The following is a 25,350-nucleotide window of genomic DNA, read 5'->3' on the forward strand; positions in this document are numbered from 1 at the left end:
TGAAAGGCACTGGGATCACAGAAGTGAACAGATGATGAGACGGGAGGCAGGGTGAGAAGACAACTGAGAGCTGTTTAGTAGATGTCCCCACCTCTAATACCCCCTCCAAACATTGTAATTTTTCAGATATCAGTTGACATCTCAGAATAGTCACATTCTTACAAAGTAATATTTGCTGATGCATATACTACTGCAGCAAATGCAGAAGCCAAACAAATTTTGTAGTTTTAACAGAAGATGGGCCAGCACAACATCACTGAGATACACTGAGCAGGGATGAATAGGTATGAAAATACTGAGCCAAATCAGCCAGCTTAAGTTGGTCTTGGTTAACAGTATTGATTGTTCCAACTAAAAATCAGGCACATGATGTAAATTCTACTTCTCTGAAGGAAAATCCTACTTCATGGGTGCTACTGTGGAAAATCGTAAGCATGGTTAGAAGTCGTTACAAGCTTCCTAGTGGAAGGTACACAAGAATACATGTTTTGCACATAAGAAAATATTTTTGACACTTGCCAGAACATTTTTAGCACAGACTGGCCTGATTCAGAACCACACTCACGCTAAAGAGACGGGCACCTCCATAACATACCTTACTGACATTTTCGGAAACTCGCTTGTTGGCTTCATATTCTGGAGTTTCGGTCTGCATAAAGTAGATTTGGTCTTTCATGTTTTCAAAGTCTTCCTGGTATTTTCTCTGTTAGGAAGAGAGACAAACAGATAACAATGTAATCAAAGGCACTTACACTATAAATCAGACATCCACAAAGTCGCTAATTTAGGACAAGAGAAATACCACAAATGGAGCAGGTAAAATGAATCAGTATTTTCCATATTAACATACGCAGAGGCTGAAGTTGTTCATTTCAAGATTTTCTGAAGAATTCACTTACCATGCTTATATTTTCTGCATTCATTTTCGCAATTGCAACATCATAGCATGGAGTTTGACTCCACTTGCCTTTGATCTTGTTTTTATAGTCCTCATGGTAAATAACCTATAATGAAATCAAGAAATAAAATGTAATCCCCAAGATACAGCTCCATTTTCACTCACCAAATCAGTTTTTAAAAGTCTTCTTTTTAAAGCTGTTTCACATTTTACATCTGCCTTACAACGGCTTTATCAGTTATCGTCAAAACATATTAAATATGATATGGCCTAAGCACTTTAGGATTCAGTTATTTCTCTAGCACCTTCCCTGACCAAAAAAAGGACAGGCGAACTAAGACCATTATTAGTAAGATATTATCTCTATGAGACATCATTAACACGTTCCTTTAGTTCTGTTTTCTCACTGGTCACATAATGTTGGACATAAGATTGCCCTTTGGTTAAACAAGATTTATATTTATATTTATATTATATTTTCCTGATTTTTGACCCAGTGTTCCAAATGTATTTTCAGCCACAACTGCACTAATTGTCACAAAAAAATACAACTTGTCTAATGCTTTTTTCATTTTTACTACATTGGTAAAGATTCTATATGCCAAAAATAACCTTAAAAATTCAACATTTTGTTGTTTTGGAGATATTGATATAGTTTACAATTTTATTCATTTAAAGGAATTATAGTACTGATCTTCCTTTTTAAATGTCTAAAAATGTTCTTGATGACAATTTGGCTTGATGACAATTTGGCTATGGAAGAAGAAGATTCAAGAAATATCCTCTAAATGAAATACTACCTTACTTCACCTTCCAAATGGGTTCACGACAATATTTTCTTAGTGGTTTTGCAACCACAAGTAAATATTGTAACTCTCTAATCTTATACAGCAGATAATTTTAAATACATAGCAATAAAATCGTACACATCCTCTTCAGAATAGCTACATTCTGTACTTAATCAAAGAGGTCTTCATAGGAGCTTTGGTCTTTTCTTTTGCTTTCCCTTTCTTCAGGTCCCTTTTTGCCTCTCTAACTCCAAACGTGAGGTTTCTCCAGAAAGACGAGCACTGCATTCTACTCACATCACTCAGCTGCCGCGTCACTTTCTTGGCTAGTTCCACATCAGGTGGATCTGGCAGAGGAGTATATTTAGATTTTCGTTCATCGTGCCCTTTTTTGTAGACAATCTGAAAATATGAAAGAAGTAAACGTTTACAGTAACCACCAACTTAAGCATCAGAATATTTACTCTAAACTCTGCTAACATCACCAGAAACAGAAGTAGTCCCATCCACAGCCACTGCAGCAGAAACTCTTTCAGTCAGTATATTCGGGAGGACCACTGAGAGGTCTCTTGATAAGAGACAGCGAAAAAGAATCAGCTCCCTGGGAAAGTTTATTACCCAGAGCTCCTGATAAGCATGGACTAGTAAACTTACAGACATCTGCAAAAATTCACTGAAACCTTTAAGTGAGATCTGAAATTCTCAACTGAAGAGTTCTATGTATCTAAGTAGCAGGAAATCACACAGCTTCACAAATACCTGACTTTTCTTATCACACTTTTAGAGATAGACTCATAAACCCAAACCCAAACCCATGAACTGAGCTTACAGCCAACCCTGAGAGTTTCTCCACACATTTTGAGAGATATTCAAGGTCTTCTTATCGATTACCTCAGAAGATCTTTAATAAATCAATTATTTCAGTCACTCACAATCTGTCATCAAACTGTCAACAGATTTATATTCTAATACAGAGCACGCATTATTCTATTGAAATAGCATTACTATCAGAGGTAAGTATCAATGCACACCTATGCATTTTTATTTTCTGTTCCATTGTGAGATTTGAAATCTAGCTGAAATCAACCAGGAAGTCTACAAAGTGACACTGTAACTGTGACCCATCCGGGAGGCTTTGATACTTACATCGCTCAGAGCCTTTTGAGCCTGTGCCACCCTTCTGAGCTCTGGACTGTCATTGTAAGGGTAGAATAACGTTTTGTCTCCTTCCCAGTCTTCAGTATAGAGTTTCTGAAAGACAGAAAAATGCCAGAAAACTCATTATGAATTCACCTCTGACTTGAAATGCTTCTTGCACTTCAGCTGCCTAAACTTGTGGCTGTTTTCTTACCTTACTGAAGAGTGCTGTGTTTTTTATTGCATTCACAAGCTCTGGAGCATCAGGGGGAAGCAGGTACTTGTCCTTATTCTCCTCCCAGTTCTGTTTATATAATACCTGGAAAGAAAGATCAGCATGTGAAGTTACTCTATTATTAGAAAAATATTTATTTTTGTGAATATACTAGCTGCTCTAATGAGTTTTCAAAGTGAAAGTCTGAAACTAGCGACGTTTGAAGACACCAATTGGAAACATTTAAGATAATATTTATACTTGCCTTACCAAATTCTCTGCTGTCTCTCCCTGTGCTTCTAAACTGTTTTATAAACACCGCTTTAGCGCCCTGAGCTCAAAACTTTACTCATCTCGGTACCTTCATGATCCGCTAACGTTCACAACCGTTCTGGAAAGTCAGAACTCACCTTGCTCACTTGCTGGGACACCTTCTTTGCATGTTCTATATCCTTGGCCTTTTCATCAACGTGGCAAATAGTTCTAGCAACCTCACCAGCCATGCGGTATTTAACCTAGATCAACGCACAACAAAATCCGTTTATTCTCACAACGAAAACTGACAGCTTTTTTTAAAAGCAGAATATTAACATTTTGACACTTAACCCTGTAAACACCCCAAACCCAAATTCAACAAAGCATTTAGGACTAGTTCTTCCTTTTTCCTATGGAAAAAAAATGGATTTTGTGAATTAATTGATAAAAAAATGCAGCTTTGAGACAGTTTCAAGGTCTAAATTCCCATGTACAGCACAGAACTCAAATTGTCACATACTCTGTATTTTTTGCTCTTGCATTGATAAAGTTTCTGCGAAACATTCAAATTGCCTTATCACAATATCATCAAAAATATCACTTCTTAGCTAACATTTAAAATTGTGACCCAATTTGCTTCTTTACTGCTCAGTAAATACTTTCTTCTTATGAGAACTGATACTTACCTCGCTGAGCTGTTCTTGCACTTTCTTGATTCTCCGAATTTCTGGGGTATCAACTGTAGAAGCATATGGCTTTCCTTTTTCTTTTCTAAATTTTTCTTTGTACTTGTTCTGAAAGAAAATGACGACAAATATAATCAAGGCATATCCTAAAGCTCTGGCAGAAATGTTTACAGCAATCATTGATTTGTTTATCTGGTTAGTATAGGAATTCTGGGCAGGTTACTGAATATACAAACTGGCATTACTAATTACATTTGCAGAGTAATGTTTATTTTACCCAACTGACTTTCTTCCATGTAACACAATAGAAAAAATCCATTTCTAACTTGAGACCAGTTTAGATCACCTCTGATTATATTATCCTTAGGAGCTTACCATTGATCACTTTACAGGTGTTTGCTACAGTGACAAAAGATAAGGAAATTATTTGGTGGGGGTAACAGTCCTAACCCCATGATCTCACATAACCCTTTAGCAGTGAATGCTGGTAGGTAATACACTTTAAATTTTAGGAGAATGCATCTGATACCATCTAAATTTGTGCAGAGCAGTTGTTTCCCACTTTTCACAACAGGGTACAGCATTGCTCTACTGGACTTCAATATCCCATACAGGAATTCAGGTTGCTGCTTGTATTGTGCACATGGATTTTTCTTGGGATATATACAGAGGTATAGAGAAACATACTATCATAAAAATATTGAGTTTTGCTACTCAATAGATATTAGTTTCTGTTATCTTCCTTCACTCGGATCTCCGAGTCAGATAGCACAGGAGTCCTAATAACTGACCTCTCTGATCACCTTCAGCCACCTGCTCCAAGCCACTTTTTGTGCCTAATGATTATCTAATGCACTGAGCAGGACATGGGCAAGAGACGGGCTAATTCAAAGAAGCAAATAACACTAATTAACATACATCATGAAATGAAGTACAGGAGACAAAATAGTAGCACGAAGATTCACAATAGTACCTATTAAATATTTGTAAACTTGGTGTTCCTCAGGAAATGAAAGACATGGGACAATTTACCTCACTGAACAGGTCCTTCATTTTATTACTGTGTTCCAGATAAGGTGTCAAAAACTTCGATGAGTCCACTTTTGTCCGTATCGTCTTCTTTCTGACTGGAGGCGCTGCATCCTCAGCAGAAGGTTTCTCATGCTCAACAGTATAGGTGGTAGTTTTAGGACCTGAGTCTGTGCTAATGGTCTCAGTGACCTCAGTGATCACCTAAGAATAAAGAAAAAAATAATTATTTGCTTTATAACTATAAATCATCATTTTACAATAAGCATTTCCCTCTCCCTACCTAATAAAAGGGTGCTCAGTTCTTATCCAGGAACCATGTACCAAACAGAAAATTACTGACACTCTTCCTAGAACACCTACCATACATCACCCAACCTAAAAAAAACCCTCAAGTTTTTTGACCAGCTGGTTTCCGCACCAAACTTGTGTGGTTATTCCCCAGAGGAGCTGGAAGAACGGGGCTCCTGCTGCCTGTTCTGAATGCAAAACTTCCACTGAGGATCTCAGGGGGGACAACCAGCTACTATAACCAAAGTGCAGAAATGTCCTCAGTGCTGAAGTTGTGTTGAAGACACACATTGCACAGCCAGAGCTCCTAATAACGGCACTGAAAGGTGTGAAAACAGGTCAAAGGTGCGTACGGTCATCCAAAAATATTATCTCCTTGCAAAAGGAAAGGAACGGACACAGCAGACAGGCAAGAGCAAGTCTTTGGGACCTTGTAGTTAGTAGAGGATGCACCAGCTGACTGAACAAACACCTCGAATCCACCTTTGGTACTGAGCTACATTTTCTCACAGCCAGATTACAATGATGGCAGAGACATAGCTGAGACATTTATATGAATCAATGGATCAAGCACCTGTTGGAAATAAGCCCTTAATTAATTTAAATCATTTATGTACTCGTTTATCAACATAGTCACGCTGTAAGCAATAATTTTAATACTAAGATTCTAATTAGTTTAAAATAATTATTCTAAGTTAAAAACATGCTCCAAACTCATGCAAGTATCAAGTTTTATTTCATATCAATTAGCTTTAAAAAAAAAAAAAAATAAATAAAAGGTGCCTTTAAAAGGGAATCCATGAAGCTCAGATTTCTGACAGCTATTTGCATTAGAGACAGACCAGAAAACACACCAAGCATTAAATATCATATTGAGAAGTATACAAAATGTTTTTTTACTAAGTGAACATAACTCGCATTTCAGTAATGACGTCCTGGGATGGTATCAGTTACTTCAGCACTGCCACAAGTTTCTTTCTTACAACTCTTTTCAAATATACAAGTGTTCATCTAAGGTTTGGCACTGGAGAGTTGGAAATCTATCTGGGTAAACACTGTGAAAAGCACTGTGCTGTTAGCTTCAGAACAAAACACTGAAGCTACGTGCTTTTAGAAAAAGTTGGGATATATTTCTAAACCTTCAAGAGGCTGAAAATACAACATTTTGTGGAAAAAAAAAAAAAAAAAAAAAAAGCTTTTATTTTCATATGGTTACTCACAGGACCACATGATGCTAATGCACTAGGCCAGAGCTGATCGGAAAAGGTTTAATCATATTAGCTAGAAAGGCATTTGTACTCGTACAAAATGATTCATTCCACACTGCCGTTTTCAAAAACTGATGCAAATCAGACACAGAAATAATCAGTCATGCTACTGCTCCCTCTAAATCCAGTCTGGCTACAGATTTTAGAACACCTGATGAACGCAGTGGTTGAATTAATCTCAAAATCATAATACGGCAGTCTTCCTTCAAAAGCATAGCCCTGGATTACTTGTTGAAAGAGTATTCATCACAGTATCACAGTATATTTGGGACTGGAAGGGACCTCAAAAGACCATCCAGTGCAATCCCCCCATGGAGCAGGAACACCCAGATGAGGTTACACAGGAAGGTGTCCAGGCGGGTTGGAATGTCTGCACAGAAGGAGACTCCACAACCCCCTGGGCAGCCTGGGCCAGGCTCTGCCACCCTCCCTGGGAACAAGTTTTTTCTCAAATTTAAGTGGAACCTCTTGTGTTCCAGCTTGATCCCATTACCCCTTGTCCTATCATTGTTTGCCACCGAGAAGAGCCTGGCTCCATCCTCGTGGCACTCACCCTTTATATATTTATAAATATTAATAAGGTCACCCCTCAGTCTCCTCTTCTCCAAACTAAAAAGCCCCAGCTCCATCAGCCTTTCCTCACCCGGGAGATGCTCCACTCCCTTCAGCATCTTTGTTGCCCTGCGCTGGACTCTCTGCAGCAGTTCCCTGTCCTGCTGGAACTGAGGGGCCACAACTGGACACAAGATTCTAGATGGGGTCTCACCAGGGCGGAGTAGAGAGGAAGGAGGACCTCTCTCGATCTACTAACCATTCATCAAATCATATTTTATTAAATTAAAAATATGGAAGACTTGAGGAACAGATTCTTTGTTTGGAAGGGATACACTCACAAAGTGAAACACTAAGCTTTTGTGCATAAGCTGATGCCATAAAGAATATTTCATAGTGACACAGAGGAGAGTTGGGTTATACCTATTTTATAAACAGAATTCCAAATTATGGTAATAGCTCCTTGATGACTCAAATATTTGTTACCGGTGACATTAAAAAACATCTACAAACCACCACTTTTCAGTGAGATTACACACAGTGAAAGGAACAGAACTGATACATGTCAACCGGTTGAAGGGTGAATGTTTTTGTATTTCTCTTTGTAACACCGTTAAGTATAATGCACATATGTGCCTGTTGTTCACACGTACATATCTAGTCACATTCACATCCTTGATAATACTGTTCATTTTTAACATTAATTGGATTTTGCACTAATAATTGGATTTTACACTAATAATTGGATTTTGTCGATATGCCATCTAAGTAATTTTCTGCCTATGTTTGTTATTACCATAACCTGTTGTTTCATTTTGTCAGCTCTAGTACAAACTTGGCTGCAGGGCAGAAGAACAAAGCAGGAGCATCATCCCACAACTGGGTCTTCCAGAAGAAATAAAATACTAATAAGCAACTGTTCACTGATATTTGCATGTTTAATATGAAAAATTAGTCTTCAGAACACAAAAGGTCATTCATTTAGCATTATGCACTAATCACACGCATATATACACCACGTGCAACATCACAGGGACCTTTACCTCGTGTGGTTCACCCTCTTCAATAACTGTCTCTTCGATGTAGTACTATTTAAAAAAAGAATTTAAAAAGTCATTGTTAGGCCAGATCACACAGAATAGCAAATGGTACCTTCTGTTAAGCTGTTTTAGAAACACACTTCTAGATAAATAAGACTGTAGTTCGGAGGTGCCTGTGCAGCCACGCCAGCACACCGAGTATAAAACAATGATTGTGTAACCGTGTGTAAATTACCAACCAATCCTGGGAAGGGGGTGGAAACGTGGGGCGGTACTAACCAAAATCCAAGGTGGGAACGGTGTACGTACTGTGCAGGTGGTGTTCCAGCTTTGTGGTTTCACCACCTGGCACCAGGCATTGTGCAATCACGGAATAAAATGCTATCTGGATCCTGTACATATGTCCGCCCGCCATCGCCTCAGGCGCACGGAAAATGGCGGCCGCACGATGGCGCCGTCCGGCCCGCGCGGCAGCCGGCGCCCCGCCGCGGCAAGATGGCGGCCGCGCTGAGGGGAGCCGGGCCCGCAACGCCCCGAGGCTGCGCCTTCTGCCTGCCCTCACTGCTTGATGGAGAAAAACACAGAATCCCAGAATGTCAGGGATTGGAAGGGACCTGGAAAGCTCATCCAGTCCAATCCCCCATGGAGCAGGAACACCCAGATGAGGTTACACAGGAAGGTGTCCAGGCGGGTTGGAATGTCTGCAGAGAAGGAGACTCCACAACCCCCCTGGGCAGCCTGGGCCAGGCTCTGCCACCCTCACCCCCAACAAGTTTCTTCTCAATTTTAAATGGAACCTCCTGTGTTCCAGTTTGCACCCATTGCCCCTTGTCCTATCACTGTCACTGAGAAGAGCCTGGCTCCATCCTCTTGACACTCACCCTTTACACATTTATAACCATTAATAAGGTCACCCCTCAGTCTCCTCCAAGCTCCAGAGCCCCAGCTCCCTCAGCCTTTCCTCATATGGGAGATGCTCCACTCCATCATCTTAAAGATGTTGCTCCATCCACTGTAATAAACAGTGGCTATTTTATTCAAAAGGTGCTTGACTTGCCACTGACTTCAGAAAAAGTGTAAAATTGCAGGTTATCTTTGAAAATCTCCTCAGCGATGATTTGCTCGGGGTCACATGCCAAAACAATGGGGACAGAAAGATCTTTCAATCAAGCCCTAAAAAAAAATCCTCATTAAAATGTAAGCCCTTTTTTCCCAGAGTTGGGTTCACGTAACTATAGCCCGTATTTTTCAAGCTGTCTCAAACTGGGCAGCTTGGAGGCAAATCCTGCTCACTGGCCCTGTGTTTCACCCACCTCCCACAAAGCCTCTGGTAACTCAGTAGCAAAAACTCACTCTCTGTGGGGTTTTTTGCACATCACAAATGGCTAAAACGGCCAGTGCAGGCTAATAACTCCAGAAAAATTAAAAATAGTACCTTAAAATCCTCAACATTTCCACAGCCATTTAGTATTCAGCCATAATTTCATACTGTTTCAAAGCATGAATTTCTGATAGAACTCATGGGTTTAAAATACGTGATGCATATAGAAGTGGCATTGTAGTTAAGAAAACTCTGGAAAGGCTTAAGATGCCTTAAAATTGTACTAGATGCTATTGTTCCTGTGTTATTTAACTTCAATATTAATATATTGAGGGGAGATGCTAAAGCAACACCATCTTGGCCTGTCCTAGGGATGTGGTTACAGGAATGTGGTCATTGGAAATTAAAAACAGAGTGAAACAGCTGTGTAGGCAAAAAACCCCCACAACTTATCATAATTACAGCAGCAACAAATAAACATTGACAGCAAATAAATATGCATTTTGTTACAGAGAGCACATCATGCTCAGGGAGCATAAAGGCAATTACAAGTAACATGGTAATAGGAAACATATATATAAGGACTGGTGTCTTTGTAACTAGGTAGTGGAATGTCTTTAAAATGGACTTTATGAATGGTGATGCTAATTTTTGAAAACACATTTAACTAATTCAAGCAGCAAAGCTTTTAACTTTACTTCATTCACTATCTGAAATGTATAAAGTCATCAGTCAGGGCTCAGTGCCTGAAACCAACAGAATATAGTGCAGAGATAATGAGTTTGGGATGTCTACATTTGTACTGTCCCCTTTTCCACAAACACTGAGCAAATTATTATAATCACTCATGTATTTCATAACATGTAATTTCATTTCAGAATAGTGTTAATGCAACAGGCAGACCCCACGGTTTATTAACCTCATATACTCTTTCAGTAGCAAAGTCAATATTCCAATGGCACTGGCCATAGGTTCCCCAGTTCCTGGGGATTCTTTTAATGAAATTGCTGAGACTAAATAATTAGGCATATAACCATGAATTTAAATTACATATCAGCAATTAATCTCTGATGCAACTCCATGGGCATCTACAGGTTTAAATCTTGCTCCATCTCTGCAGCTCCTGTGGCTCAGCCGGTTGGTGGTACCTGGGGGTACAGACGAGAGGCCAGAAAGCGGCTCCCCAAGGCATCACCTCTAGTGTGGGGTGGGTGACAAGCCAGAGGGAGAAGAGATGGCCCGCTGCATCTATAATTATGCAGCAGAGTAATCACCAAAGCTCGCCACGCGGGTGTGGGATGGTTACAAACCTTATTTAAATAGAGCAACTATGACAGGAACCAGAGGACTTTGTTCCACCAACAGCAACTTTTGTTGTTGTTGTTTACTGATAAAGCCATTTAATAGATATCTAATCATGCCTTAATTTTCAGAGAGCAGATACCAAGCAACCATCTCTGCTCATGAGCAATGTCACATTCAAGTGATTGATATATTCTTTCACAAGGCAGGAAACAAGTATTTCTACTCAGATTTTCTTCTTACCTCCACAACTTCTTCATATTCTTCTTCCTCCATTTTGAGGGTATCTTCTGCCTCTCCCCCACTCACTGGTCACGCATGAAAATGTGAATATACAGTGTTAGCCCAAGACAGAAAGTACTATGAAAAGTTACTTGTCAAGTTCATAAAGTGCCTGGGGTCATGGTTAGTCAGATTATTACACTGTTGTTGGTTAATTAGTGAAAGAACGTGAACAACAGAGAGCGCTAAAGCTGGGATCTGGCATCACTTTGTTCCGGACTATTCTGGGAAAGCATTGGATTACGTTTCAAACATAGTGATACAAATTTAAAACTTCAGACAAATACTTTATTCTCGTGGTTGTAACTTCAATACCAGAATTCAATAAAAATCAAAAAAATAGAGGAAGAGATTTCTTGAAGTACGATTTGATTTTTTTCAATACAACAAAATTATTTGAAGAAGTTCTATTTGTGAGTAGTCTACTCTATTTCATTACATTATTCAAGCTCCTGTTTGAATGGGTGCTTCATCTTCATATTCTGCTATATCCCTTCACCAGTAAAAACATAATTTAGGAAAATAGTGTAAATATCTGTTTAAGTGACCTTAGGTTAATGAGGCAATTTCTGTCCTCCCTGCATCAGCCTACACAGATGCTTTGCTTTGGTTTGTTTTTTTTTTACTTCTTTTGGCTTTTTCTCTGTTTCTTCAGACCTGGAAAATACAAAAATCTATACTAGTTGGCTGAATTACAAAGTACAGATTAATGTCAAAACCTTTAATGAATAAATTAACACGACGATTTCGCTATGAGGCAAAGCTACAATTTTCCACCAGCAACTACAGCCCTGTTTCTAATGTTGGCAGGGGATGAGGCTTTGGAACAGCTGCTCCTGAGTCCACAGATATTTGCCGTGTAAGTTAATCCCACCGAAGGACGGGCTGGTTTTGTTTAGCTGGCTAAACTGCAATTCCTTCTGAGGCAAGTGAAGTCTAGTAACGCAGGTTAAATATAGGAACATGGAATACTGTCCCTTTTTCGTTCCAGAGCGTTGAGAAAAAATACCAAAAAAAAAAAAAAAAATTATGTGTTAAACCAGAATGTTAACTGTTAAAATAAATTAAGAACGACCCAATTAATAAGTGGTGTGTTGTGTGAAAAAGTAGGCCAAGGTTTGTGAAGAAACCCAAGAAGTAGGGGTTGCACATAAGGACATAATCTATACAAACTGTCACTATCATAACCCCTGGTTACTCTTCCAAAACACATTCCAGGTCCTTCCCTCTCGCTGTGATTTCAACTAGTCAGCCAGGCAGAAAATCTGACCTACGCGGGCAAGGCACAACCACTGCTCCCAAAAGCCAGACTCAGGCACCAGCTCAAGATCCTGTTCTAAGGAAAAGAATCAAATGCAATTAAAAACGTTCTTACCGGCCACATGCAGTAAATCTCCTCAGGAGCAAAGCCTGTGCAGCCTCCCCTCCGGAGCAGCGCGAGCGGAGCGGGTGTGCTGGCTCCTGATCCCGCGTGTGCCCGGTACAGCCAGTCTGGCTCCCGCCCGCTCGGGTTTCAGCCCTAAATAGACTTGGTGACCCGGAGGGGACACCTGTTCTTCAGCACCACCAAGGAAAAGGGAGCCGGGCGCTCCTGTGCTCCTGAGGAAACCCAAAACACGGCTCGGCTGAACTGCTGCGGGTCTCTGCTGAAATGGATCCCCCCGCAAATCCAAGGGGGCGCTCAAATGGGGAAAAAACGTGCACATTTTCTCCTTTTAGAAATTACCATAATAATGAATTTGAATTGACAAGAGACATTTCATTCCCGTATTGCACCTGAATCAAAGCTACCCAAATTCAAGCATCTCTGAACTTCAGAGAAATGAGAGAGGAATCTGGACTTCAAACTAAATTATTGGTGTAAGTCTTTGTTTAATTTCATCCCTTAAGTAGCCCTCAAGTGCTCGATCAGCTTAACGTGGTGCAAACTGTATGTCAATAGTTCCTTTACCTTTTCTGAAATGTTACATAGCTGAACACAGTTTCCTTCCAAGGAAGAGCTTGCAAGAAACCCAGTTAACAGCCACTATACCTAATGAAGAAACATTACGGATACACAATAAACAGATTAAGCAATAGAGGAGCAATTCTAACACACAAAGTATTCTGGAAGATCAAGAATTATATGACATATGGAGTAGAATCACAGTGATGATAAGAGAAGCGACCTCTTAGGTCATCCAGTCAACTCACGTTATGGGAGCAGCTTTAGGCCTTCAAGGAGGTGCATTTAAAATCCAATGCCACCAATGGTCTCTTTTCATATCCTATATCGCATAATTCAATAAATGATTGTCAGGAGCCCTTGAGAAACATCTTCTTGTTCCTTAACTATTTCCAGAAGTTAATATTTATATCCAGATGAAATATCATATCTCATTCACTACTGCCAAATATTTTATACTCCGCACAGAGCTGTGGATCCTTCCCTTTCTCCTTTAGGCAAGCTATATGCTTTCAATTACTTGGTATTTTGCTTTACTAGGCAATCCTTCCCCTTCTAATCTAATTTCTGTTTATTTTAAAGCCCTCCAGTTTCTTACCATCTTTTGAGGATGTCCAGAAATCAATCCGGCATGTTGGTGGAGCCTCCTGAGATCAATGTCAGCGTAACCTTCTGCTCCAGCCCAGCTCCTGTGCGTGCGCTCCAGAAATAACTCAGGGGCACTTTTCTCCAGAACGCAGCTTTTCGGTGGGATGTACGATGTGACATCTACTGCAGCGCTGACAGACCTTTATGGAGCGAGGGGCCTATTTTTTGTACTAAATACGTAATTTATTTTTGTTGTTTCCAGCTCAAATCTCTGTTGATGTCAAAATTAGCACCGTCACCAGTGACTCATCATCCCCCTTCTTGGTTTGGGGTTTTGGTTTCTTTTTTTTGTTTTTTTTTTTTGCTTGGTTGGTTGGGTTGTTTGTTTGTTTTGAGCAAGTCCAGGTTCGTGGCCTCATTTTCAGTTGTAACAGATGTACTTCACATTACTTCTCCTGTAAATGGCATCCCCCCATAGTCACGGTCACAATACTGGATATCATTATGCCTCGTTCCAATCACCTGATTTCAATCAGGTTTACTAGATGAACAGAAGCTCACATTCCTTTGTCCTGATGGTTATTCCAACAAAATTAGCAAGCGTTTTCAACTGCGATGACATTTTCTGTGCCTTCTCTTGCACGTTCCTGCAAACAATCTCTCCCTTCATGATATACTCTTAGCTCCAAATCTCATTAACAACTCTGTTTAATCTGTCACTACAAGCTTCATTTTTATTTAGAATTAGGAAAAAAAAAAAACCAACAACCCATTATATTTTCTATGATTTCTACTCAAGTACACGACCATGGGTTTTTGGTGAAAATTTAGTGGTCGCTTGCTGAAGCGCTTTTATCTACATACAACCCATACCAATGAGTGGATCTTTACACACCTATATATAGATAAATTGTTATTTGTATATTTATATATAATATCTAAACATATGTACACATCTTTACATATGTCTATCCATAGGTCTTCAGTGTGGAAATAAAGTACTGTGCTCATCGTTACTCATCATATCAATTTACCAGGGCTGTTAAAATGTCAATGATACGTATTCACATCAAAATATCAGCAAGTGTGGAAGGCTGAAGTAAAACACGCGTGAGGTAAATGGAATACTAATGCTTAATATCCCTTTTATTTCTTTTTATTGCATTATTTTGAAAATTCGCATCTGTGACTCAGATTTCAAGGCACTGTTTGCTGGAATATTCTGACAACAGCTTCACTTTCTAGGGGACAAATGTTTCAGAGCATCAGGAGAATTGTGGTGTTGGGGAGAGATAGTGTGCTCACCTGTGGCAGAACCACCAAGGTAGAGGAAGACGTTGGTTGGCATTTAAATGGCCCAAAAGTTTAAAGCAGAACATAACTTCTTGTATTTAACTTAAAAAAAATACTTAGTTCAATGAGTCCTGCTTACCAAACAGCAACTGCTGGGACAGGGGGAAGTGGAGGAAATAACCTGTGACCTTCTCTAGATTTATTTAGAAGGTATATAATACAACAACTATGGAACAGCAGCCTACGTATACTAACTGGCCCAACCCACACAGCATCCACATACAAAAAATCCCTGGTCTAGACCTGTGTTTAGTTCATTTTAGGCTGCAGTCTCCCACCTCTGAAAAATATAGAAGCAGATCCTGGAGGCCAATCCATACAGAGGATAGAACATAAAGGATGGGTATGTAAGGACCCTAGGGCAGCCACACCATAACGCCCTCACCCCCAAAAGACAGAACTGGCACAGAAATTCTACTTTTCTACAACCTGCTCCCACCCCGTTACTGACATTTGTGTATTGGCTTGTCATTCGTTCCCTTGTATTTCTTTTACGGTGCATCACTCTCTAGATTTCAGGGTAGACTTTGGAAGAATTTTAACAAGCCAAGGCCAGATCCCACATCATGAAACCCAGGTAGCACATACAATTGAACTGCCATCAATTCTTGAAGAAGGCAACTCCAAAACTCAAGAGACTTGAACTTCAATCCACCCTTGCGTCTGTTGGACTGAAAATGCCCCAGGAAACCTGTTGTGCCAGAGACTTCACTGGCTTCTCTGCATCTTTGCCCTTTGTGTGGATACAGGTCCTGACATCATGGGCGCTTTATTTAACCTGCTACGGTCATCAGGAGACCACCCGCACTTAACAAGCATTGAACCATTGAAAAATGACATATTTTAATACATATTTCTGTCATCGTGTCTATGCTTTAATAACTATCATTAAGTTACTTTTCATTCTTTTTCCCATTCCTTTCTGTCTACCAGATTTTGCACAACAAAGTTGGGGAAAATCTTTTCAAAACATAAAATCTTGTAGTTGAGCATTTACAGGGCTTTTACCTGAGCTAATCGTGTTCCCAAATGTTTCCTTTAGAGCGCCATCTCCATCAAAAATCTAAAACCACACTGCAGGCTGTAAGAAGCGACATGTATATTGCTTATATATACAATCTGCACAACGTATTATTCAACTATCAAAATGCTGTAACAATCCGGAAGCCTTAAACACGAAAGCCATTTAGTCTGGGAGGAAGGTGTTAACTCAAGAGTACAACACAGGCTTCAGACCCCTAAAAATAAAGTAATTTTTGTTAGATAAGGCATTCCCAGCCTCTGCCGGGGCACCCACAAGATACATTTATGTTTGTATTCGCCCAAAAATTAGAGGAAATAGGTGCAGAAAATGCGAAACCCCATTAATAATGAAAAAGGAAGAGAACGAGGGCATTAGGGAAGGGTTGTCCCTCACCAGGCTGCTCTTACAAGGGCTGTTTCATCCCAAATTTATTGTGCCTTCCCAAGCAGGTGCCCAAGGAACAGTGACCCATCACAAACTGTGGTAACGACACCAAGGGACAAGTGTAACAAATGTGCTGCCAGTGCCAGCGCAATGTAAAGGTGCTAATGGCTGCACGAACGTTCTAGCAAACCACTAGCTTGTATTTGTATTTATTTATCAGATTGAGACCCTGTACAAGCTCAACTCCACATGGTTCCTACATCCCAACTGGACTTGATGATGAAGGAAGGTGCAAAGGAACCGGTTGATCCCAGAACTGAAATAGCTAAAGGACCGTTCTCCCAGTTTAGGGAATATCAGTGGGTTTGACTTGCTCCCATGTCAGAAACACCCAAGGAAAGCACTTTCAGGAGCTCAGTATTGAATCTGTGCGTCACACAGGCTGGCAGCGGAGCCTGGACTGAGCAAGTAAATACCTGCACTTGGAATACGTGCCACCCATCCCTGCAATTTCTCCAGCTGTCACGCAGCCTCATCACTAAGCCGTGATTTTAAGCGTGCAAGCAAAGGGAAAGGCACGTTTTCCTAGGAATAAAAGTATTTCTCAGTATTTGTCTTATCATGTTATCATGGCATATCATTTTAGAAGTATACAAAAGCCACATCACAAGGACTTCAACTATATTCAAAGGAAAAAAAGCTTACACAAGTAAGTTGGACTTGTGCATTTTTTAACAGTCCAACTAAGCTTTCTCTTCATAAACTGCTGGTGCAGAATTGACAGATGAGGATATGAAATGTACCAATGCATTTCTCTTTTCAAACAATTCACATGCAGTCTATACTGCAGGCAGATGTGCAAACACCTCCTGCAATTGTTTAGAAACTACTAAGATGTGTTAGCATATGGAATGGTGGGGCATGAGTAGAAGCCTGACTGTTCAAACTCTGGTAAAAGCCCCCAAATGAAGAGGATTTTGATGTGTTGTTGACACAGGTGGCTCTGAGAAAAGAGATTGTTCCAGAAGTACCTTCTCTGGTGTCAGCACCCACAGCAGCACCCAGCCAGGCTGAGCCCTGGGACAACTCACCTGCCCTGGGCTCAGCACAGTTTGGCCCAATCTATAGAAATATTGCGGTGAATGGGGAAAAAAAAAATACTGAAAAATAGGAAGGTCTTGGTTAGGCAAATGCAAGTGATTGCCTTAGACTTAACTGTTTAAACTACAGATAATCCGTAATAATTCCTGAGGGACACTGACCGTGGGCGCATGGTAGCCGTCCAGCCCCAGGACTGAATCATCAGCACTTTTTATAGCCCATGGGCTATAAAACCACCCAGATCCGTGATGATGGGCTGAGCCTGAACCACCAGCTCCATGTCCCCACGGCCCAAAGCTCTGAGGCACTTGAGAACCTGACAGTGTCACCGACTCACTGTTTTGTGATGATTCCTGAACACGGGAGGCAAAGCAGTGTCTAATGCTGAATGGTTTACTATGGTTCATTAACACCTGGCTGATTAACTCACTGGAAATACATTAACAAATGAACCAAGCCCACAAATAAACAAAAAAACCCCAAACCAACAAACAAACAAAGCCCCACAACACCAAAACAACACCTGAAAAAAGCCCCTTCCCTTGGTCCTGTTCTCTGGAATCGCAAATGCTGGAATTGATGCCTATGTACTTATAAAAGTAATAAAAACATTTTCTTATACAACAGATCAATTTTCTTATTAGGTTATTCAGCCAACTGAGACAAATATTTGCAAACATTTTTAAAAATAAGTACCATACACATGCATTTTTTTAGGAAAGGATCCATGTTGTGACAAGATGCACTTCGCTTTTTGCTTTGGTGCTGCTTACCCTTCTTTCTCAAAGTATTAATAGAAAATATTAGATCATAACAAATAATATACTTAGAGGCAATGCAATCAAAATGCCATGAGTAAATCATCTACGGTGTCTTATTTTCATGTTTATTTTTTGATACTGACAGGTTAATACAGGGTGAGCAGCAGCGCAGACCAGAAGCTGTTTGGTCCGTAAAGCAGCCGCTGAGTACACGGCCGTGGGTCAGAAAGACTTTGCTGGAAGGGGGAGAAAAGGAATATTGGTATGAAACCAAACCCAAAGTGTTTCACTGCGCTCCTCATCTCACATCTGTGGGACGTGCATTCAAAATCACCGCCCCAAACTTCCTCACAGACAATATTATTTCAACTCTCAGGGAAACACGTACACAGGGACATGTTGTTTGCTTGCTGTGGGTATTATATAGTATATATCTCCTCAAAACCATGGATCAGCTGCTGTCCTCACACTGAATATTTGCTTTCTTCGTCCATTCATGCAAATCTCACTTGATTCAACACTTTAAACACTGATTCAAGAGAGGATTCAAAGGGGGATAAAAAAACTCCAGACAAACCCAAACTGAAAAGAATATAAACAAGATGCCAAATATTTGTTATTTTTTTCACGATGAGACGTCAGGAAGCCATGAGAAATCAGATGAACAACTGCATCTCGGCCTAACTCTCCAACTTAAAAATTAGTGTGAGATTTAAAAACAAACACAACCCACTGAAGATATAAAATCACAGTGTAAGAGATGCCATATATTGCCAGGAGATATTTACACGCAATCAGCAGTCAGCGTCAGCCTCGGTTTGTGTTGGGTTTTCTCTCCTAAGCGGATCTGGTCGTTGGCACGAAGGGTCGTTCTCAGGCGGCAGCATCTGCCGCAGCCTCCGCTGATCTTTACTTAGTTCCTTCGAGACTCTTAAAAGAAAACATTGATCAACAAGGTGATGTCAAACAGCCCAATTTATCTCTCCTACTAATGTTCCCAAGACAGCAACAGGGTTTTTCACGTGGACGCTGAGCAGAAAGAAGATACTCCGAAGGAAGATTCCTTCAAGAATACAAACCCTGCTCTGATTGTATTGATCAGGTTTTCTAATGCGAGCCTAAGTCTGGATGCAACACCCAACTCTTCCATCTGTAACATGGAATTTCTAGTTTTCAGAATGTTAAAGTCCGCATAAACTAGGAAAAGAAGGGGAGGTTCTTTTCAAATATTTTCTTCTTCCTTCTAAAAATACAAAAGTTTATTTATCTTATAAATAGAACAGAGGAACAAAGATGAGCTGTAAATGCCAGTGAAAAGATGTGACCATCAGCCAGAATTTCAGTTTTCATCCCATCTCCAACGCTCGTCTCTTAGGACAAGCCTCTGCCTCGCTGCTCTGCAATAAAGCTAACACTGATCTTTTACCTTTTGACAAACTTTTCATTATTATTGCTATTGTTGCGAATCATTAGCTTACAGAAACTATAGTGTGCATTGTGGATGTTCTCTTATAAGCAGACTTATCTGTAATTTAGAGCCACAGACACCCAGCAGGCAGTTGCAGAGGGAAAGCTCTGCAGGGACAGAGATGCTTTGCAGTCACGCAGGTACAGTCATTTATATCCCAGTCCACATTCAGATCATGTATTAAGACTTCACATTCAGTCTGTTATTTCTAAGCAAGCTCGGCAGCAGGGCAGTTTCACGTGGCTTTGAGCAGCATCGCCAACTTTCCACATCACCCCAAGAGCAGCAGAGAAGCGGCTGGGTACGCACCGTGCTGACGTCAAGGCGTCCGCTGCCGTGGATCCCCGGGGCTGGAGGGACAGGGCTCACCACGCTCTCTGCCTTCGCAAAACCCGAGATCAGCCCCATCATTCTGAAATCAGCTCCGCTGCCTTTTTCCGTTCGGCAGTCGCACTGACGTTACTGAAGGGTGTTCATGGCCCATGTGTGAACAGAAGGAATAAATCAAACATTTAGTTCCTAGGTCCCAATACCTTTTTTTCACCAAGGATGTGCTTTCTTCCAAAAAGGGAACAAACTATCAATAGAAAGGTGCGATTGAGATAACAGTCCTTATAACATTTTTTTCCTTGGGAAAAAGAAGAAAAGTGCTACTATCAATCTCCTTTATGGCTTCTCGCCATTCCAAGGGGTTTCAAATTCATGCGGGGTTCATCTGTAAAGCTCCTGGTAATGTGGTGTCACTTCTCCCCTCTCTCTCTGGGCCCCCCGACTCCCCTATGTTGCAAACTAGTCCCCACAGTAAACTGAAAAGCAAAGATGCTACTTAGAAGAGACACAGGCTGCCAAAGCATCATCCAGGGCTGAGACCACAAAAGCTGCTACAAAATAGGGTAAAGATTTAGGTCAAAGCTCCATAAGTATACTCAAGAAATACCATAATAACAAAATCTTCCCATCTATATAAAACATGTGTCCATATTCTTCCTGACCTGAAAGGTGCTGACTAGGGAATGAGCTAAAGTGCACATCTAAATTTAAATGTTAAGACTTTAGTGAACTGTAACCTGCATCTAGGAGTTACTTATTGGAATTTCTCTCTTTTACTCTGCTCATTTAAACGCAATGTATTCATATGAACGGTTACCAACACCTCCAACTGTAAAACAGGGGGGAAAGATTGCAACATGCCTCGCATTCCGAGCTGACATTGCTGGAATGGTATCTCATATCCTGAAATACAATCTGCAGTAGTCCATAAAATATTAAGACCTCTCGCTAGTTGTGGCCAGTAATACTTTGCAGAAGCAGTTCCCAGGGGCAGGAGGCTCTGTGAAAGGTCATTAACACAACACAAAGGTCATTAACACAACAGCTACCATGAGAAATTCTTTTCTGGGCTATTATTAACAGCACTAACCAGCCAGAAGGAATCTGCTGGTGCCTCTATCGCTCAGCTCTGCCGTGGCACTAGACAATAAAATAACCACTTCATTACTGCAGGGGCTAAAGCGACGTTAAATTGCAATAAGGAACAACACCATCCCAGATAATGTCCTGTAACTCAGGTGGCGTCGTGCCATTCTGTCCCCAGAGCAGCATCCTCAGCAGGACAACGGGCGGGAGCTCATGAGTGAACAGGATCTGCTGCAAACTGGAGCCCTCCCGCTGACGCCCCCTCGGTGATGTGACCTCACCTGGGTAACTCAGCACACGGACACAACAAAAAAACCCAGGAACATACAAAATCGTTTCTTTTCTCCACCCTTCCATTACACATCACACAGTCTCACTCTTGTTTACTGATCTTTTAATCTTGTCTCATTCATCTGTCAAAAATTACTCCAGCTTCTTGATGCATTTTCTTCTCCACAATTAGGGGAGCAAGGTGGGGGGAAACTTTCTAAACTAGTTTTCATTTCAATGAGTCTGGCAGACTTCCAGCTCATTTCCTTGAAAATGATTCCACGGGAGGCTCAACTCCTGGTGACTTCATGAGTCTTTTTATAAAGCAACATAATGATGGCGGATGGACAGAAACAGCTGCGGAATGACCCTGGCGATAGCAAAGGTGTCCTGAGCACAGTGGCCTTCAGCAAATCAACCAGCCCCGCGGCTACCGGGCTGCTGCTTGTACCCAGCAGTGAGATGTGTCACCACAGGGCACGCTGGCATCGGTGCTGCTGGGATACACTGGTTTGCAGGGAAGGACACAACTTACCTTGAATTTGGGAATGTCTTGTGACCAATCTTGCTACAGCTGAGCACAGTCTCAGTGTATGATTGTTGGGGTTACTGAAGGATGGGATGGTTGAACGCAGTCATTCACGTGACAATCTGAAAATTAAGTGTAATGATCTAACGCAAGCATGGGGTTAGAATCATAGAATCATTTTGGTTGGAAAAGACTCTCAAGATCGAGTCCAAGCGTTTCCCCATCCCTGGCACTGCCCCATGTCCCTGAGAACCTCATGTTCGTCTGTCCAGCCCTCCAGGGATGGTGTCTCCAGCACTGCCCTGGGCAGCCTGTTCCAATGCCCCACAGCCCTTTGGGGAAGAAATTGTTCCCATGATCCAACCTCAACCTCCCCTGGGCAACCTGAGGCCGTTTCCTCTGCTCCTGGCGCTTGTTCCTGGGGAGCAGAGCCCGACCCCCCTGGCTCCAAGCTCCTTTCAGGCAGTTCAGAGATCAGAAGGTCTCCCCTCAGCTCCTGTTCTCCAGCTGAACCCCCCAGGTCCCTCAGCCGCTCCATCACACTTGTGCTCCAGCCCCTCACCAGCTCCGTTCCCTTCTCTCCACTCACTCCAACACCTCGAGGTCTCTCTTGCAGTAAGTGGCCCAGAAATGAATTGTTCCATCAAGTTTGAACACTTTCATGATGGTACATCATCTTTGGTTTTAGCTGGCATTTGGTTCTTTTTCATCAGATTGCAAGGGATATGAATAAAAGCCCAAATACCAAGTTACTGGAAATTAAATCTGGAGACTCACAGCCCAGCCTCGGGCTGGATTTGGCCCACAGCAGGGAGAGAGTGTTGGAAATGCTCTGTCAAGAAGATCTGGCTGAAATGTAAAGATTCAAAGTGATCTAACTCTCACAGAAGCGTTTTTAATGCACAGATTTCTAAGCAACAAACATGGAACAAATATTTTTGTTTGTTGAATTATTTTGGCTTTGACACTGAAAAGCAAGTAAATAATTTCCAGGTTTGAATGGAGTCTTTACTACAATGAAACCATCTGTTGAAAGCTGTCAAAACCTGTCTAGAACAACCCATCTCCTTCACCATTTAAAACCACCAGAAAACAGATCACAGAATGAGAGAATCCCAGGCTGGAAGGGACCACAAGGATCATCTGGTCTGACGTTTCTTGGTGAAAGCCAGTCTAGCCAGGCTGGCCCAGCACCCTGCCCACTGAATCTGAAAGTGTCCAATGTTGGGGAAATGCTGATTTCTAGTTTCCTAAAGACTTTTTTTAAAAAGCAGAAGTAAGACAGCCTAAAGGAAGTCTAAAGCCAGACTAAAGGAAGTCTAAAGCCAGACTAAAGGAAGTCTAAAGCCAGACATGCCTTCAGGATCTCCCGCAGACTGGCAGCAGTGATGGACAGCTTCCAGAGAGGCCCGTGCTACCTGCCCTAGTTTACAAGATGTTTAAGTATCTAATTGCCAGTGAAAACACTCTGAGTTAGGCAGCCACTGATCGTTGGGGACCTGGTCCCCAACTCTCACACTGTGCTGTTATTTTAGCACTAGAATACCCACCCTTTGGTGGAGACGATGGTTTAAGGTGTTTCTCTCCCAGGCTGCTCGCTGAGGACATGGAAGGTGATTCCCTGTTCTCTCCGTGTGCCAGCACCGGGGCAGACGAATCATCACGGACACGGCAGGAGGCCAATGAAACCCCCGCGAAATCACCCTGTGACCGCTTTCAATAAAACCTCATCCTAAGATATAAAAACTAACTAAGCAAGAGGTTCCTGGTCTTCAAAAGAGATTGTTAAATTACTCCGTGACATTGTCAGCATTTATTTGGGCTAAGAGGTGGCTGAGTTTTTAGCAGCACATTCAAGTGATGATTTAGAGGAAAGATGATAGTCGACAAAAACATGATTGGCACGGGAGGGCAGACAGATAACTGGTTTTGTCACACAGAGCCAGCTGAAATCCGTTAGGCTCCAGCTTTAGAGCAAAACCCAGGAGCTTTTAAAATCAGTCACAAAAACTCCAGCACGAGCAGGATTTCCACCCCGAATACTTAACAGAGAGACAAAGAGCTGAAAATGCAGCTGAACTGAACAGCAAGCCCATGCAAATCAAAGCTTAAATCCAGACCGATCAAGATAGGAATTTATGGAGCTCAATTGTGCTTTAACTTTCATTGAAGTAAAATTGCAATAAACTGGTTTTATATATGAATACCTGAAAGACTAAAAAGCTGGTTTTGTTTAATATCAAGGTGAACAAATTTGAATTTCAGTATATATTATAACCTTTACTCCAGATGATAAAAATATTGGCTGCCACAGCTGCTACCTTAAAACAGCACCTCTAAAAGCAAGGGAAGACCAGCAGCGGTGGCTTTATGGTCTTAGAAGCACTCCAGTCACAGAAATACCCTGTTTCTGTGAAACTACAGGCTCAAATCCTGGCAGAGTTCAAAGCAACTCTTCTTTTAGGTGCAGGTGGAGTCCATCACCCAGTTTATGGGTAATATCTGCATGGGGGAGCCGTAAGACAGGGCTGCTCCTGCAGCGAGGGGCTGGCAGGAACATCACCAGGTTTACCAGAGGCAAACACGATGGCCAGTCTGGGACAGCAGCCTGAGACGTTGAAATTTCAAGTTTTCCAACTCAGACATAGGAAAAACCATGGGAGCAGGGAAATCTGCAGGACCCTGAAGTAGCAGTGATGGGTTTGGGAAAACCCTCAGGGAGCAATAAATTGCACAGCAAATAAAATACTTGCTCAGCAGAAGTGGTCACCTCCTCTCCCACGCTGCTGCAGCGCTTCCCTTGTTACAGAGGTTAATAAACTACATTGTGCGCACATGGAAGGTGCAAAGTGAGCGTTAAAGTGTTCCTTACCTACTACCTGGTGGAGGGAACAAACGCAGGAGCCTGTTGACTCGCCGCCGCAGGATGCTGAGCCCTCTGCCCCACAAACGGCAATTCCACAGTGTTCTCCTCCAGAAGCCACTGGTGGGCTAAAATCCTCAGCTGCCAAATTAAAACATCGATTATTTTTAATACTGTCCCATGTTTAATAACTTATGCTTCCAGTGGTTGCGTTTTTAGTGCAGCTGCAACTGCTTGTCCTGCCCAGGTCCTTGCGTTTGCTGTTCCCTCCATGATATTTTTGATATACTGAGTTTATGCATCACCTTTCCCTTTACTGTATAAAACTGATGATTCAGCATATCCATCAATTTGACTCAAAAGATAAGATCTAGATTTATGGCTTTGTTGCATGGCTTAAACTCAGGGAGACTTTTCTAATGCAGGTGGTAGGCACGGTAAGACAAATTTTATTTTCATTTTAAAAGGCAGAATTTTAAGGCTCCTGATCCATTGCCCCTTGTTTGTTTTCCTAGTCCAGGAGGGTGGGACAGGATGACCACTGCTGGCATTTCATTAGTGTGTGTTTGCTCAGTGAGAATTTAC

The 25,350-nt window shown here is 41.5% G+C and overlaps 1 protein-coding gene and 1 long non-coding RNA gene across 11 annotated transcripts in view; both read right to left on the reverse strand.

Moving 5' to 3' along the window:
• The window catches only part of NEB (nebulin), a 115,902-nt gene extending 103,325 nt beyond the window's left edge, over nt 1–12,577 (reverse strand). For 9 of the 10 annotated variants that reach the window (XM_082056708.1, XM_082056714.1, XM_082056713.1 and 6 more), the window contains exons 1-11: nt 12,439–12,577; nt 11,025–11,089; nt 8,162–8,206; nt 5,011–5,211; nt 3,979–4,086; nt 3,448–3,552; nt 3,038–3,142; nt 2,833–2,937; nt 1,984–2,088; nt 900–1,004; nt 596–703 (exon numbers count right to left, since the gene is read on the reverse strand). In XM_082056708.1, the coding sequence (XP_081912834.1) occupies nt 596–703; nt 900–1,004; nt 1,984–2,088; nt 2,833–2,937; nt 3,038–3,142; nt 3,448–3,552; nt 3,979–4,086; nt 5,011–5,211; nt 8,162–8,206; nt 11,025–11,057 (1,020 nt within the window). In that variant the 5' untranslated portion in view covers nt 11,058–11,089; nt 12,439–12,577. Of the gene's footprint in view, nt 1–595; nt 704–899; nt 1,005–1,983; nt 2,089–2,832; nt 2,938–3,037; nt 3,143–3,447; nt 3,553–3,978; nt 4,087–5,010; nt 5,212–8,161; nt 8,207–11,024; nt 11,090–11,611; nt 11,721–12,438 lie in introns of all 10 variants that reach the window. The other variant, XM_082056707.1, reaches the window with a different exon arrangement.
• Nucleotides 12,578–21,916: 9,339 nt separating this feature from the next.
• LOC309441261 lies at nt 21,917–25,106 on the reverse strand. Its single transcript, XR_014184350.1, has 3 exons — nt 24,775–25,106; nt 23,453–23,634; nt 21,917–22,024 (listed from the first exon to the last, which is right to left on the reverse strand). It is a non-coding gene; the product is annotated as an uncharacterized lncRNA (long non-coding RNA).
• Between the last annotated feature and the right edge of the window lie 244 nt (nt 25,107–25,350).

The sequence above is a fragment of the Streptopelia decaocto genome, assembly GCF_964273445.1.
Source record: "Streptopelia decaocto genome assembly, chromosome: 6".
NCBI lineage: Eukaryota > Metazoa > Chordata > Aves > Columbiformes > Columbidae > Streptopelia > Streptopelia decaocto.